The sequence below is a fragment of the Indicator indicator genome, chromosome 11 (genome assembly GCF_027791375.1).
Source record: "Indicator indicator isolate 239-I01 chromosome 11, UM_Iind_1.1, whole genome shotgun sequence".
Lineage (NCBI taxonomy): Eukaryota > Metazoa > Chordata > Aves > Piciformes > Indicatoridae > Indicator > Indicator indicator.
This window is the reverse complement of record NC_072020.1, coordinates 2046550-2062369: the sequence shown is the minus strand read 5'-3', so window position 1 is coordinate 2062369 and position 15820 is coordinate 2046550. Positions and strand designations below refer to the sequence as shown.

Here is a 15820-nt window from a genome sequence, read left to right as displayed (position 1 = left end):
AACTGGCAATCAGTTAAGTGGGGGGTCAGAAGATGTGATGTGAAAGAAAATATAAATGTAGAATAACATGAAGAAATAATTGAATAACATATGGCTTCTCTGGTGAGGAAATACAAAGTCAGCAAACTTCTACTTGAGAGGAAAGATAACCATCATTTTAAACCTATCTCTGCTCTAATTTCTTTTGCTTTGGAAAGTGTGATAAGAGCAGCAATCAGTCTACAACATCAGATGCAGCAGCAACATGGTCACAGGATCATAGTATGTTAGGGGTTGGAAGGGACCTCTAAAGATCTTCAAGTCCAACCCCCTGCCAGAGCAGGACCAGAGAATCCAGCACAGGGCACACAGGAACACATCCAGACAGGGCTGGGAAGTCTCCAGAGAAGGAGACTCCACAACCTCTCTGGGCAGCCTGTTCCAGTGCTCTGTGACCCTCCCAGTGAAGAAGTTCCTCCTCATGTTGAGGTGGAACCTCCTATGCTGGAGGATCTATCCATTGGCCCTTGTCCTATTCCAGGGTGCAAGGGAGCAGAGCCTGTCCCCGCCCCTTGACCCCCAGCCCTCAGGTATTTATAAGCATTTATTAAATCCCCTCTTAGTCTTCTCCTCTCCAGACTGAACAGCCCCAAGGCTCTCAGCCTCTCCTCACAGGGCAGTGCTCCAGTCCCTTCACAGCATCCTTGCAGCTCTCCATTGGACTCTTTTGAGTAGATCCCTATCCCTCTTGAACTGGGGAGCCCAAATTGGACACAAGATTCCAGGGCTGGCCTCACCAGGACAGAGTAGATGGGGGGAGAACCTAATGGTAGAAGATCATTACAGACAGTTTTGCCAATTGACAGGGGGAGGCTCTTACTGAAAAGAGTGAATGCTACATTTTTTGTCCCATCACTAAACCAAAAACCTTATAGAGAAAGATCTAGCACAAGCAGGAATACCTCTCCTATTCACCCACAGACCAGGCTAAAGCTACCACTGAGGGAAAAACCAAGATCAATCCTCCAGCAAGTAGGCTGGAAAGGAATAGAAGAGTCTGCCACCTCCACCAGCTTTCCTCTTTTTATATCTATCTACCTGTAGTTCTATACACACATCACATAACTTATTTCCTCTGGAGGGCTGACTCTGTGGGAGCAACCAGGCAGCTCTCTCAAACCCTTCCAGGTATGGCCAAAAGCACTGAAAGCCTTTGCTGACCTAGACACTGTAATTATCTCAATACTTATATTTATAGGGATTTATTTGTATTTTATTTTAGAAACCATCCCTCAATTGCACTTGCAGAGATGGAACAAAACCATGGCCAAAACATAACACATTATGAGGGTGAATTAAACACCTATGAGGGTAAAAGTGTTTGTGAAAGGTTCAGAAACCAGAGTGGTGAAGGACAGACAGCAAGTTTTATACAGGGAGAAGTCTCAAAACAAACACCAAGATAATATGAGATAAACCTTAACAACAAGTTATCACTTCAGACATTTTGCTACCATAATATGTTCCCTGTGGGGCCTCAAAGGAACTTAGTGACACATTTCCAGCTGAATTCCAAGGATCAGCCATTACCTCTGGACCTTCCCAAACCATAGAGACTATTTAATGCTTGCTCAAATCCTGCAGGTTATGTCACAAGCAGGTTCCAGCAGAAACCAACTTAGCAAGGTCTTGACTGGATCAGCTCTGTTTGTGTGCAAAAACTGCTGTACAAGGACCAAAGATACCCCAAATCCAAGCCCCACCTGGGCTAACACACAGTGCACAGCATGGACTTGTCAACTAAAATGATGTTCTATTGTGGAAGCCAGAGTGGACCCACTAGAGGTAACAATGCCAAGAGCTCAAAGCAGGCACACCACTGCAACCAACATTTTGGAACATGTGCAGTTTAAACACCTGCAGACAAAAATACTGCTGAGAAAAGCTTTTCATGCAGTATGGCCCTGGAGAGGGTCATTATGAACAAAGGTAGAAGATGTTTAGGAAAACTTCCTCCTCTACAGAAAAACTGATGGGGCAGTGCATGGCCAACTGCCAACCACCTGAAATCAGTCTTTGGCTACTGCTTTCTCAGGCAAACCCAAGGCTAGCCCACATTTTTCACTTGAACTTCAGGAGAAACTTCTTTAAGATTGATGGAGCACTGGAACAGGCTGCCCAGAGTGGCTGTAGAGTCTCCTTCTCTGGAGACTTTCAAAAACCCACCTGGACATGTTTCTGTGCAAACTGATCTAGGCATAGCTGCATTAGCAGGGAGGTTGGACTAGATGATCTCCAGAGGTCCCTTCCAGCCCCTACCATTCTTCAAGTCTGGATAACACACAGCCTTTAGAAATACAACAACAGAAATACACAGGAGTACCTATTGCTGGCTTCTGCCTGTATCAGGCATGGCTATCACATACAAATAAAGCCTGGGAAACACTCTGGCCTGGACCCTGAAATAAATAAACTTCAATTAAATCTGAAAAATTATCATAAAGTTATGCAGCAGCAATCCCACACCTCACAGCCACCACCACATCCCACACCCATCACATTCCAAGAGACAAAAGTACCCTAGAAAGTTGCAGAAGTGGAGATTTCAAGCTCTGCCCAGCCTAGCACTCCGAAGAACATTTAGAAATAGAAACCCACTGCTGGAATCACTCTTTTTATCACAAACAAAACGCAGGGAGACTGTTCCCTCACCTTTTCCTTTCTGCCAACAAGGTGTTAATATCACCACTCAGCAGGGGTCATTTAAATGCTAATATTCTTAAGCACAAGCAAAGTACGAGAAACAATGTTGGAGAAAGGCATTTAGGACAGGGAGGGTGGGAGTGCAAGCAGCAGAAACTCCCCCCAGCTCTCCAAAGATGTGATCTTGAATGGCTCAATCTTCAGAGGAGGCTTTTATCATCTAAAGCCCCCAAGTCTGTGAAAGTTCTACAGGAATCTGTCCTTGTGTGTGCGCAGAGAGAAGCTGTGCTCCGAGCCTGAAGACTAGTGGGGAACAAAAAAAACAAACCAAAACAAACAGAAAACCCACAAACAAACAAAAAACATAGAGCAGAGCAAGAAGGAGAAACATAAAGCACCACAAAGAGCCTGCCCACAAAGCAAACTGACTCCACTTTCCTCCTCTAAAGGAAGGGAAGTGCACCGTAAGATGGGGCTGCAGCCCTGTCTCATTCTCCTGTCATAACTCTCCCCGCGGTGGTGTAACAGACTACCTGATTTTTTTATCTTCTTTTTTTTTTCCCTTTGGATTTTTGCCTTACAGACAATAGCCACCTCTCTCCCGACGTTACAGCAGCACTAAGAAATGAAGACCGCATAAAAAACCTGTTGGACAAGGATTGATTTTGGCAGCAGTGTCAGGTTAAGTAATCTCAGCTTCCAGGTGAAGCTTCAGAGGACTGGCTGAGCCTCACAGCCCAGTGCTGTCAAAAAAACAATTTATTCTCCTCCCTCCATCGGCTGCCTTCTTTTCTGAGGGATTAGCAAACTGAATTTGACCACTGAGGAGTCAGATGAGCACTGGTGCTGACCAAGAGAGGAAGCAGGTCCTCTCCACACAGCCAGTAGCTGGCAAAGATGGAAAAGGACTACCTTATTTGTCAGGAAAGACCTACCAGCTTAGCATTGTTTTGACCTTCTGAAAAGTCTTTTTCCATTTTACTGAACCAGCTGTGATTGCACATCTGCTTTCTGCTGCAACACTGTCAGCTCAATCAGGGAACACCACTGGGTTAAAGAATCAAAAGCAGCCATTATTGTCACTTTTAATGATCTAGATCAGTTTTCCAGTCCAGCTTGCTACAAACAGTACTGGAATAACTCTTCAGATGAAGCAGGACAGGAACAAGTGCCTGTGAGCAAGGGCAGCTTAAGTGTTTTGACAGCACCACTGAAATACTCATCAGGCTGGGATGGAAAAAAAAAAAAAAAAAAACATTAGCAGGTCTTTGAGCAACTGTCCCAAAAAGTGTGAAGTCGGAATAACTCCAAAACAATCTCTCTGCAATTTTCCACTGGGCTAGTGCACAGTATTAGCTGTGTAAGGCAAGCCAAGAGCTGAAATTTCACTGAACAATACAATTTGTCCTTCAGGCATGCACAACTGCCACCTCAGAGACTTCCAGCTGTACAGCAGCCAGCTCTGCAACTGCATGTGTTGAGCACAAGGCTCTTAGTCCAGAGACAAAGCAGACAGAAACACACATTTATTAACAAGCTAACACAAACCTGATCTCATTGCATTTACCACATCCAATAGGAGGAGAATAAAACTTAACAATCAGCCCAATTTCAAGCAAGTTTTCCTTTCTAATCTGTGCACCAAGCAATTACAAGCCTCTTAAAATTCAAACCAGGCTCTCTGCACCCATGTCTGAGCAGCACTCACTAGAATGCTCCTGTGCCATGGCTGTTGCACAATAAAGCTGCCCAGCAAAGCCACTTGGATGAAGCAGACCCCTGAAGAACCTTTTCAACACAGCAGAAACCATTCTGGTTACTGTCAAGACAGGGAGGCTTAGCATAATCTTAGGGTTGTTTTATTTTTTGTTATTGGCAAAAAAACCCTGTGTCTTATTTCAGCCAAATCACAAGTGACAGAGAGTGATAATGCCAACAATTCTGCATAGGCCTTCACCCTTTCCCTCCCAGTTAGGACATTATTGCTCCTGATAACGATGGAAATAAATTTAGATTCCTTTTATTAACATTTTGGTCTTTCAGCATTCCCAATTTGTAACTTCCATTTTCCTTTGTGTGGATTTTCCTTGCAGGCCAGAACGCCATTGGCCTTCTTGGCCACCTGGGCACACTGAACTCAGTCAGTAGGACTGAGATAAATGTGGAGAGCTTAAGCCATGCTGCCTCTCTGCTGCTATAAATATGTTCATGGTGACAAGATGCACTCAGCCTTCATTAGGGCTCCATCCACCCTACAGCCTGCCTACCACCAACCCCTAACGGGCACACCCCATGTCTATGGCTCATTTGCTCTAAGCAGCAGGCACTCAAGGAGAGTTGGCTCAAATTATGCTAACTGCACATAGTATTAAAACCACTTCTGCAAAGTTAAAAAACAAAAACCAAAACCAACAAAAAAAAAAAAACTCAATTTGTTATTTTCCATGCTACTTTACCAGCAAGAAACCAGAAAGGCTGTTCTCTAATGTATTCTAATCTTCACTACTCAGGAATATAATATATGGAAAACTAACCAGGAAAGACTCCTAGCTCTTGTCAGCTTTTTATATTACTACTTCTTTTCCTCACCAGAAAAAAAAAAAAAAATCTCAAGCAGAGGCAACTGGAAAGCCAGTGATTTATTTTCTCTTCCTCTGGTCTCTGTATTTTTGTAGTCATCAGCTTCACTGAAAATAATGAGTAAGTAGCACAATAAATAAAGCCAAGTCTAAATAAAGCAGAGGATTTTTTTCCCCCTTGGGAAAAGTTACATAAAAAGCTGGTGTCTTGCTTTCCAGAGGCTGCCCACTAAAACTTAATTGCACACTCAAATTATAACTTAGGAGCTGCCCCTAACACGAGCTCCACGTGCAAAGAAAACCTCAGAGCAACCTTACACTGAGGATGATGGTACTGTCCATGAGTACTGCCTGCCCCTTGAGGGAAAAGAGAGAATAAAGCTTGAGTTAACCAAATTCATCAGCTTCTGGCACAGATGCACCACAGTGTGAACAGAGAGACACCACTCAGAGCCATGAACTCCTGGGCAGCTGGGCAAGCACACAAGAGGGGCTCCTTGCAGAGCAGCACAAGTATTTCCCACCCTCTCTGACTCCCTCAGAGGCTTCATGCCAGTCTCTGGATTGCAGTCTGAGAGCCAACAGCCACTCTAAAGCTTATTTCACATCATGGCTGCTCTCAGGTGGTGGCTCAATGACATATCTAGTCCAATGGAACGGTGTGATGCCACCCAAAAGGGCCCTTGCTGCATCCATTCACAGAGTCATAGAATACTAGGGGTTGGAAAGGACCTCTAGAGATCATCCAGTCCAATCCCCCTGCTAAAACAGCTTCACCTACAGCAGGTTGCACAGGAATTGATCCAGCTGGGTTTTGAATCTCTCTCAAAAAAGTGACACCACAAGCTGTCTGGGCAGCCTGTTCCAGTGCTTTGTCACCTCAAATCTTTGTTCTCTTGGTCAGATGGAACTCCTTGTGCCCATTACCCTGTGTCTTGTTTCTGGGCCCCATTGAAAAGAGTCTGTCCCTACCCTCTTGGCCCTCCTCTTCTAGACATGGCTAAGCATTGGTAAGATTCCCACTCAGTCTTCTCCAGGCTCAAGAGCCCCAGGTCTCTCAGCTTTTCCTCCTAAGATAGATGCTCCAGTCTCCTTCATAGCCTACTCATGCCCACTTCCTCTCTTGCTTCTTCAAGTCCCAAAGTAAGCAGAAAGCAAACTGCATGTCAAAATTAGGTACTTTGCAACCAAATCAACAAGTTGGACTGGCTTTGTGAAGCATCCAGACACAAAACCAGCTCCAGGAAGGAAGGAAAGAAGCTCTATGTTTGAGCTTCCATAGCCTTATTCAAGCAAGACTGGCTCAGCAGCAGCAGGTAAGGAAACTCCACAGTGAAGGTATACCTTAAAACTAGCTTTACAACACAGATTGCCTTCTAAAGAGGTTTGTGTCCATCCCGGAAATTTCTGGCTGCTCGTTGCTCCTTCTAACACTGCCTCCCCTTGGGGATGCTGATACAGTTGTTTGGGTAGGTCCATCTATGGACATTGAAATGATCAGAGTTAAAAATACCATTGGGGAAAGGAAGGTGGCAGGCACTAGGGCAGGGAAAAGAGCTTGTTGATTTGAAGCATGCTGGGGACCTGGCCAGCTGCACAGCCCACAAGGCCACACTCCTGGGGGTGCACAAAAAGGAGGTCTTCAGCTTGCTTTACTTGTTCACCAAGCACCCTGTGTCACCTCTTACTAGAGGTGTTGCAGAGGGTACAAATGAAAACAGTAACAGAGAACATACAAGGGAAATTTTGGACCCTTTTTAAAATCTTAAGTTAGGCCTAGTGGATAAAAATGGAACATGTCCAGTCTCTCTCCCATTAAAACATAAAGGTTTGGAATTCCAGAGGTGACAGTTTTGCAGGTAGAGTCATGATGCAAGCTGACCATGACTCAGAAAAATACTGAATCTTTTATTCTAAAAGCACTTCAAACTTTAAGGGCAATGGAGCTCTGTACTTGGTAGATTTCTTTATTGCTTTTCCCCCCTTCTCACTGTTTCTCAGATGCATTTTGTGAGGGGCATGAAGCCTTGAGCAGCTGAGTCTGGTGGAGAGGCATCCCTGCCCATGGTGGGGAGGTTGAAGTAGATGTCTCTGAGGTCCCCTCCAACCTGAGCCATTCTATGATGATGATGGTGAAGGTGAATTGACTGGTACCAGTTGCTTTCCCTTGACAGTGTAGTACACTCAGAGCCTGGTTGCCCTTGTCCCACTCTCTCCTCTTAGCCTTCCTCACCTGCCGCAAACACCTTGTTTGCTCACAAGCCATTTTAAGGAACCTTTTGTTGTAATCATAGAATCCTTTTGGCTGGAAGATTCCAAAGATTTGAGTCCAACCATTGCCTAACTCCATTAAGTCTAGTGCTAAATTGTGTCCCTTAGCACCACATCTATTCATCTTTTGATTGCTTCCAGGCATGGCGATTGAAACAGCAGCAGCAGCACCACAGCAGGCTTAGGCTACTGAGTCTGCTTCTATTGGGATTTGGTCCTATTACTAAATCTCAAGTTCTGTGGTGTTAAGTCATAGCCTGGACTTGATCTCAGAGCTCTTTTCAAGCCTCAATGATTCTGTGATTCTATAAATATGCACTTAGCCAGTGAAGCACAATATAAAAGGAGAAGGGAATTGCACATCTTAGCACAGATATCCTGGCTTTACAACTCCCTTTGTAAAACCAGACTTGGAAAAACCCAAGATGTAGAATGTCTAAGCTGCTGAACATGGAAAAGGCTGCAGCAAGTACTGGGAGTTCATCAAGACATGAAGCCTGAGTCTTTGTTCAATGCCCAAACTAGGCAGCATGGGCAGAAACACTGATGAGCAGATTAGACAGGTAGATCACAGAATGGCTTAGGTTGGAAGGGACCTGAGAGATCATTCACTCCAACCTCCCTGTCATGTTAAACAGCTAGATCACAGAATGGCTTAGCTTGGAAGGCACCTCAGAGATCATCCACTCCAACCTCCCTGCCATGTTAAACAGCTAGATCACAGAGTGGCTTAGGTTGGAAGAGACCTTCAGAGATCATCCACTCCAACCTCTCTGCCATGTTAAACAGCTAGATCACAGAGTGGCTTAGGTTGGAAGAGACCTTCAGAGATCATCCACTCCAACCTCTCTGCCATGTTAAACAGCTAGATCACAGAGTGGCTTAGGTTGGAAGAGACCTTCAGAGATCATCCACTCCAACCTCTCTGCCATGTTAAACAGCTAGATCACAGAGTGGCTTAGGTTGGAAGAGACCTTCAGAGATCATCCACTCCAACCTCTCTGCCATGTTAAACAGCTAGATCACAGAGTGGCTTAGGTTGGAAGAGACCTTCAGAGATCATCCACTCCAACCTCTCTGCCATGTTAAACAGCTAGATCACAGAGTGGCTTAGGTTGGAAGAGACCTTCAGAGATCATCCACTCCAACCTCTCTGCCATGTTAAACAGCTAGATCACAGAGTGGCTTAGGTTGGAAGAGACCTTCAGAGATCATCCACTCCAACCTCTCTGCCATGTTAAACAGCTAGATCACAGAATGGCTTAGGTTGGAAGAGACCTTCAGAGATCATCCACTCCAACCTCCCTGCCATGTTAAACAGCTAGATCACAGCATGCCTTAGCTTGGAAGGGACCTTAGAGATCATCTACTCCAACCTCCCTGCCATGTTAAACAGCTAGATCACAGCATAGCTTAGGTTGGAAGAGACCTTCAGAGATCATCTACTCCAACCTCCCTGCCATGGGCAGGGATAGATCAAAGCATCTTTGGCAGTACATTACACCAGCTAAAAAAGGGAAATCTGAAAGCTTTCCAAATGCAAGCCACTTTAAAAAACAAAGAAAAGCAACAGACTCTACTCTTATGCCCAGTCTCCAAGCCTGCTGTGTGGTTTCAAAACTTAGACCCTCAGCCAGGAATTACTCCTAGGGTGTAATTTGCTTAGCAGTTCTTTCACCAGTGGTGCTGGCTTCAGAAGTCTCCCTGTCATAATTATTTTTAATCTAGACCAGTCTGCTACGTCTTGGCCCATCCCACAGTTACAGCAGAGTAGAACAAACATCTGAAGGGTGAGGAGGGCACTTGCTTGAGTAGCTAAAAGAAATGCCTGTGAAAAACCTGAATGTTCCCTTTCTGTTTTAATAGAAAATAAAGCGGCTTTAGCTTAAATACCTTTTGCATTTAACTTAGATAAATTAGTCACCAAAACTGCAGAGGCAGAGCATCTTAATTTGCTTATCCTCTGATCTTCATAGGCATATGCCAGCCTGCCCATTCAGTACAATTCTTCATTGCTACACTAACTTTGTGCATGCATACACCAACTTAACTCTTTAGATTTTAATTTCATTTGGTTCCTAAACAACAAGTATAAGAGAATATAAGAGAATATAAGAGAAGTTAGCAATTCTGATAACAAGATGTGGGGTTGTTTTTCCTACTGTTTTTAAGCAGCATGGTATGTGCTACAGACCACACCACTGAATAAAGACTATAACCTCAAAGCACTCAGGATGGAACTAGGAGCTCTCCTTCAAGCTTCAAATCACTCCCCCTTGTCCTTTTGCTAGACACCCTCATGAAAAGTCCCTCTCCAGCCTTCCTGTAGGATCCCTTCAGGTATTGGAAGGCAGCTATAAGGTCCTCCTGGAGTCTTCTCTTCTCCAGGTTGAACAACCCCAGCTCCTTCAGCCTATCCTCACAGCAGAGGTGTTCCCTATCAGCCTTTAAATAACCTATCAATGATTTACTTAAGTTGCAATGGGTAGAGAAGGAACAAGGGCTACAGTTTCCCCAAAATCTCATAGCACAGACAATATTTTTACTTCCTACTTTGCTCACCTCCAGTCCCTGCCAGCCCATTCTTAGGGGAAATAAAGAAGATTCTCACTGATGATGGATGTACATTATCCTAGCAGCACACACCTCTTCATATGGTTTATTTGATATTATCTTAAAAATTCTACACAGAAATACTTCAAGCACTCAAGAAAGTAAGCACAAAAGCTCCTCATGGAGTGGGAATGTCAGTTTAAGAAGAATACTTACTCTGTGCCACTTTCAACCATTTGGGTTAGGAGGGAAATACCATCTAGGTTTATAAATTCCTGGGCAAATGTAACATCCCTTGAGTAGTTGGCTAAGTCTTTCAGTGCTTCTAACTTTGCATCCATACTAGAAGACTGGATCCTCTCATGGAGCTGCTGTGCATTTTGAGCCTAAGAGAGACATAAAACACACAAAAGAATAACACAAAACAAAGCTTTAATTACAATGGCAATACATGATGGCCATGGTCAGTATTAGTAATCTTTAATATTTGCAGGCTCACAAGTGAATAAGGAGCTCAGATCTGAATTGCTTGTACAAAAGTATATTGCTTGTTACCTATAATTATTTGGACTGCTGCAGAATCATTAGCTGAGCACTGGACAGATATTCCATTGTCTCAGGCTAAATGTAAGCATTACAGAAGACAGCCTTTATCTTGAAGAGCTTGTGTGTCACATCAATAAAAGTAGAAATGGGAATAAACCAAATTGCAGCAGACAATCCCAGTACAATAATGGCAGCACTTCTTTATTTGCCTGGCAACACTCACCCAGTTTATGCACTTCTCATGACCTTTAACAGTGAAGACCATGTGCTGTCCTAATCAGGTTAGATCAGTAGAGACCAGCTTCAGGCCTCCTGCTCCTTCCTTCCCCCTTCCTCCTTTTGTTCACAAAACTCTTTCAAGTAGCATAGGAACAAATGACTTCCCAGGTGATGCTATGATATTATCACTCACACATCTTTGTGAGAGCTGGATATTCACACATATTAGGCTATCTGCCCATTAATGCTTCAAACACAGGATGAGACAGTGGAATCCAAAGGAACACTGATGATAAGAAGCTAAAGGGTTACTGAAGTAATGCATATTAAACTGCCTCTCTCTTTAGCCATTCAGATACTTCAAAATACAGCTCACGTTTTCAATTTTATGCTTTCACTTACCTGAGCACAATACCCAACAGGCTCAACTAATAGCTAGCTGGCCAGCCAAGGTTGCATTGAGAAATAATCCTCCTCACTCCACTTGCAAAATTCAATTCCCTAAAATTTACTTCTTACCCGCAACCCAGTGAAAGCTGAATGGAAAACTGTGTGTCATTAGGAAAGAAATTAAGGGTAAATTCTGCTGAGAGTTATTTTCTCTGAGATTATACTGATTCTTTCTCAGCTAGAGAATCAAAAAAAAAAAAAAAAAAGAAGAAAGGGCTGTGACAGACAATTGCTTCTCCTGTTCAAGTACTGAACATACTCCTCACAGAGATGGTCATCTCTGCAGCCCAAGATTCTGAGATAGGAGACATTTCCAATGCAAGTGAAGACTTCAACAAAGAATACAGAAAGAAAAACACCACCATGTTGTTATAGCTTCCTACCTACATAATTCTGATTGCTTCACAAACATTAATAAGTGGAAGGTCCCAGCATCCTCCCAGCAAGGCTTCTTACTTCCCATTTTCACCCAGGGAAATTAACGCATGGTCTCCAATCAGCTTTTGGCCAGATTCTATGCAGTGAGGAACATGTACAGGGAGAAAATATCTTGTGGTTAGTATGACTGTGATGAACATCTTTCAGTTAAGAAGCAGACTGTCTTCAGTCCTGAGCTTTTTCTGTGCCATAAATATTTGATATTGCAGCCACAGAAGCTACATTATCTATAATAAAACAGAATCCTGTCATTCAAAAGGTCTTTCTGATACCCTAAATTGCCCACTCTATCAGTAGGATTGAGTTGTGATGGGGAAATAATGGCTTATACAGTCTCTTTCTAAAGGCAATGTCTGCCCAAGTGGTACTAAAAGAATATTCTCTCCAGCAGCTGGCACAGTAAAACAAAGCCTAAAGCAGAACTGAAAATACATTTCCCTAATTTTCAGGATAACTTCATAACATTTCCTCCAACTCTTTTCCTTCATCAGAGCAGGTAAAGGAAATTTTGCTAAACTACTCTTGAATAACCAGCTACAAAAACTAAAAAACATAACGGAAAAAAAAATCAGAGCAATCACTATTATTATCCGAACCAGAAGTTCAACAGCCAACTCCTACCGTACCAAATGACCTCCTTCATTGAGTTGTCTACTTTCACCTCCCCACTGTAACAACCCAGAAGACTCAGAGATGCAGAACTCCCTCAAAACACTGCTCTTCCTCAGAGCACACACAACATCTGAATTCCAGCCCACCTCAGGGAAGAAACACTCTGGAAAAATCTTGAACACCTCCATGGCAGCTCTGTGCACCTGACTTTAGAAACGGTTTCTCAAATTTAACCTTAAGCTCATTAAGATCTCTGTACACATTTTCTTCTACCTCTCATGGTTCTGGGAAGCTGCCACCCTCACTGCCTGGCTACTGAAGGAGAGAGTTCTTTCAGCTTTCCATGGGTGCTCTGAAAGCTCCTGAACTCAGTGACAATGAAACAAATAGGAGGGAAAAAAATTAACAAAACACTTGGTTCAGTACAACACAGCAGCTCTCCTGAGCTGCTCAACCAGTAAGTCTGAGCAGGCAGAACTTAGACCATCAGAACTGAGGCCATACCTCCTGGGACTGTGATCACCTGTGTAGTACAGCAGCAAGCAAGCAAGAACATGTGAAGAAGTACAGCCAGAAGAACATCCTTCTCCAAACCTCTTCACAGTATAGCTACAATTGCTGTTTAAACAACGCTTCATCTTTCTGCACATGGACAACAGATTATTAATAGTCAAGTTCACCCTGGAATATTGCATCCAGTTCTGGGCTCCCCAGTTCAAGAGGTACGGAGATCCACTTGAGAGTCCAACAGAGGGCTACAAGGATGAAGAAGGGACTGGAGCACTACCTTATGAGGCAAGGATGAGAGCCCTGGGGCTGTTTAGTCTGGAGAGAAGACGACTGAGAGAGGATCTGATTGATATCTATCAACATCTGAGGGCTGGGGATCAGGCAGGGACAGGGACAGCCTCTGCTCACTTGCACCCTGGGATAGGACAAGGGGCAATGGATAGAAACTACAGCACAGGAGGTTCCACCTCAACACAAGGAGGAACTTCTTCACTGTGAGGGTCCCAGAGCACTGGAACAGGCTGCCCAGAGAGGTTGTGGAGACTTCTCTGGAGACTTTCAAGCTCTGTCTGGATGTGTTCCTGTGTGCCCTGTGTTGGATTCTCTGGTCCTGCTCTGGCAGGGCACTTGCACTAGGAAATCTTCAGATGTCCCTTCCAACCCCTAAATCATCCTGTGATCCTTCCTCTTGAGGAGAGATTCTTGCTCCCAGTATAAAAACTTGGGGCTGGTGAACTGCTGCTGCCATCCCTGTCACGCTTCCAGCATGCATGAATCAATACCAACCAGAGGAAGAGCTAACCCAGCCTCTCACCCAAACTGAGGACACCAGTACAGGGATGTCCGTCAATAAATAGCTCACTTTGCACTGCTGAACAGCAGCATGAGCTGGACCAAGAGAGATGCCCTAATCCTCTTGCTTCTGAAGTCAGAGCAAGCTTTGAAATTCATTACAATAAACCCAAAATATAAATCTTAGATCAGACACAGCTTGGGCCATCTCTACAGAGCACAGAAACCTGTAAAAGCATTGTCTCTGCTACAAAAGTGGTTCAGCCCTGTTTTGAGAAGATAAAGCCGGGGGTGTTCTTAAGCTTTATCTGCCTATGCCAGTGTGACTGCTCCATCAGCAAAGTTTCTAGGCACCTGTGTTTTTCCTCACAGGAAACAAGCTTTGCAAGACACTGCATCCAATAAATCTTGCTCCTTCTATTGGATGAGAAAAGAACTGATAATGGCAGAACAGACCTTGACTAAATGGGTAACAACAAATCTTGGTTTCAGCAAGAGGGCTGGTATCTTTCTCACTGGAAACATGGCCAAAAGCAACGTTGGCTGCTGCCAGGACTGAAAACATTGCTTGGGTGAACACCATGCAGTTCTCACAGGCCTCGTTGCCATAGTGCTCATACATGCTCATGGAATGGACAAGCACACTTATGACTGCATTAAAAAAAAAAAAAAGGGGGGGAAAAAAAAAGCTGAAACCCAGAAGAAATGTGCTCTGAGTGCTTACCAGGGAACTGTTTTAATGATTTACAATCCAGCAGTGGACGGCCAGAGAGCGCAGCTCATTAGCACCACGAGCTGCCACGGCTCTGCCCGCACGGAAACATCACACACGAAACCTGCCCGACTGAGAACGAGTATCAAGGGATTGAGAGCAATACAGCTGCTCAAGTAAATGAAAGAGAGCATTAACTGCTCTCCTGCTCAGCAGGGAAGAGAGAAAGCTGGTAGCACGGGTGCTGCAGAAGCCCCAGCCTTTCAAAGGGCTGTCAAGAGGTATAAGCTGCATGGCTACACTCTTACTCCACTTGCTCTGAGGACAGCCAGAAAGGTTGCCCCCAGGGAGTGGCAATGCTTGAAAGGAGCAGCTTGATGAGATTGTCAGCTTAAAAAGAAAACTAATGACCTAAATCTAAGATGTGGCTTGCTTAGAGACTGAAATAGCCATTTAGAGGCTAGAAATCTCAAGATCACCCTAACAAGGGATTCTGCTGATCAAATGATCATTTCTCTGCCACTGAATACTTTGTGCATACTTGGAAAACAACTTATTACCCAGATATACAGAGGGTTTCTGTACAGAATACCAATTACAGCCAGCAAGGACAGGAGGGAGGACATGGATTCCAAATACAACCCCTACCAAACATTAATGTGCCAGGAAAAAAATTTGAACCACTGATTTAAATTGCTGTTCTGCCATTCCATCATCAGTTTCCTTCTTTTTCCTTTACAAAAAGCAAATAAAATAAATTAGGAGTATTTTGGTTTTCCCTGAAGGTAAGTTGGTCACAGGGCATACAGACCATCAGTAACTACCACATACAGTTTTGCACTATCCAAACAGATGTGTTTCTGTGGTTTCATTTAACACCATGGTGCTCTAAACTGCTGCCTTATCCTGGCTTGTTACTGCCACTTCCCCTACAACTGCATATATGTGAGGATGCCACAGAGGGGTGGACAGGTGACAGCACCAGATTCAGCTTACAGATTCAACAAACCCACCAAGCCTGGCTAGCACCTAATGATGCCAGGTAAGAAATGAGATTCCATTTTAATTACTTAAGACATTTCCACATTAATTCTCCAGAACACTTTCTACACCTGAAAGCCTGTACAAACGTAATACACAAAGCAGTCCTACACAATCAACCATACCCAGTTAAGGAGGCAGAGAAAAACAGCGAAAACTGTCACACCTGAAGCTGTTTATTAGATCATTTATAAAAGCATTACAGATGCACAGTGATAGAAGCCTAAAATATCTTCATGAAATCAGTAGCCACTTATGAATGCCTGAGGAGCAGTTTTTCCTCTTGCTGCATTTTCACAGAATCACAGAATTGTCAGGGTTGGAAGGGGCCTCAAAGACCATCCAGTTCCAAACCCCCACCATGGCCCTCAGGTTGCCCAGAGCCACAGCCAGCCTGGCCTTGAAAACCTCCAGG

The 15820-nt window shown here is 44.0% G+C and overlaps 1 protein-coding gene across 2 annotated transcripts in view; it reads right to left on the bottom strand.

The window, feature by feature from the left end:
- Window positions 1-15820, bottom strand: part of ELMO1 (engulfment and cell motility 1) — a 294722-nt gene that overhangs the window by 238829 nt on the left and 40073 nt on the right. The window contains exons 5-6 of one of the 2 annotated variants that reach the window (XM_054385177.1): window positions 10302-10471; window positions 1438-1457 (exon numbers count right to left, since the gene is read on the bottom strand). In XM_054385177.1, coding sequence (XP_054241152.1) covers window positions 1438-1457; window positions 10302-10471 — 190 coding nt within the window. The remainder of the gene's footprint in view (window positions 1-1437; window positions 1458-10301; window positions 10472-15820) is intronic. The other variant, XM_054385176.1, reaches the window with a different exon arrangement.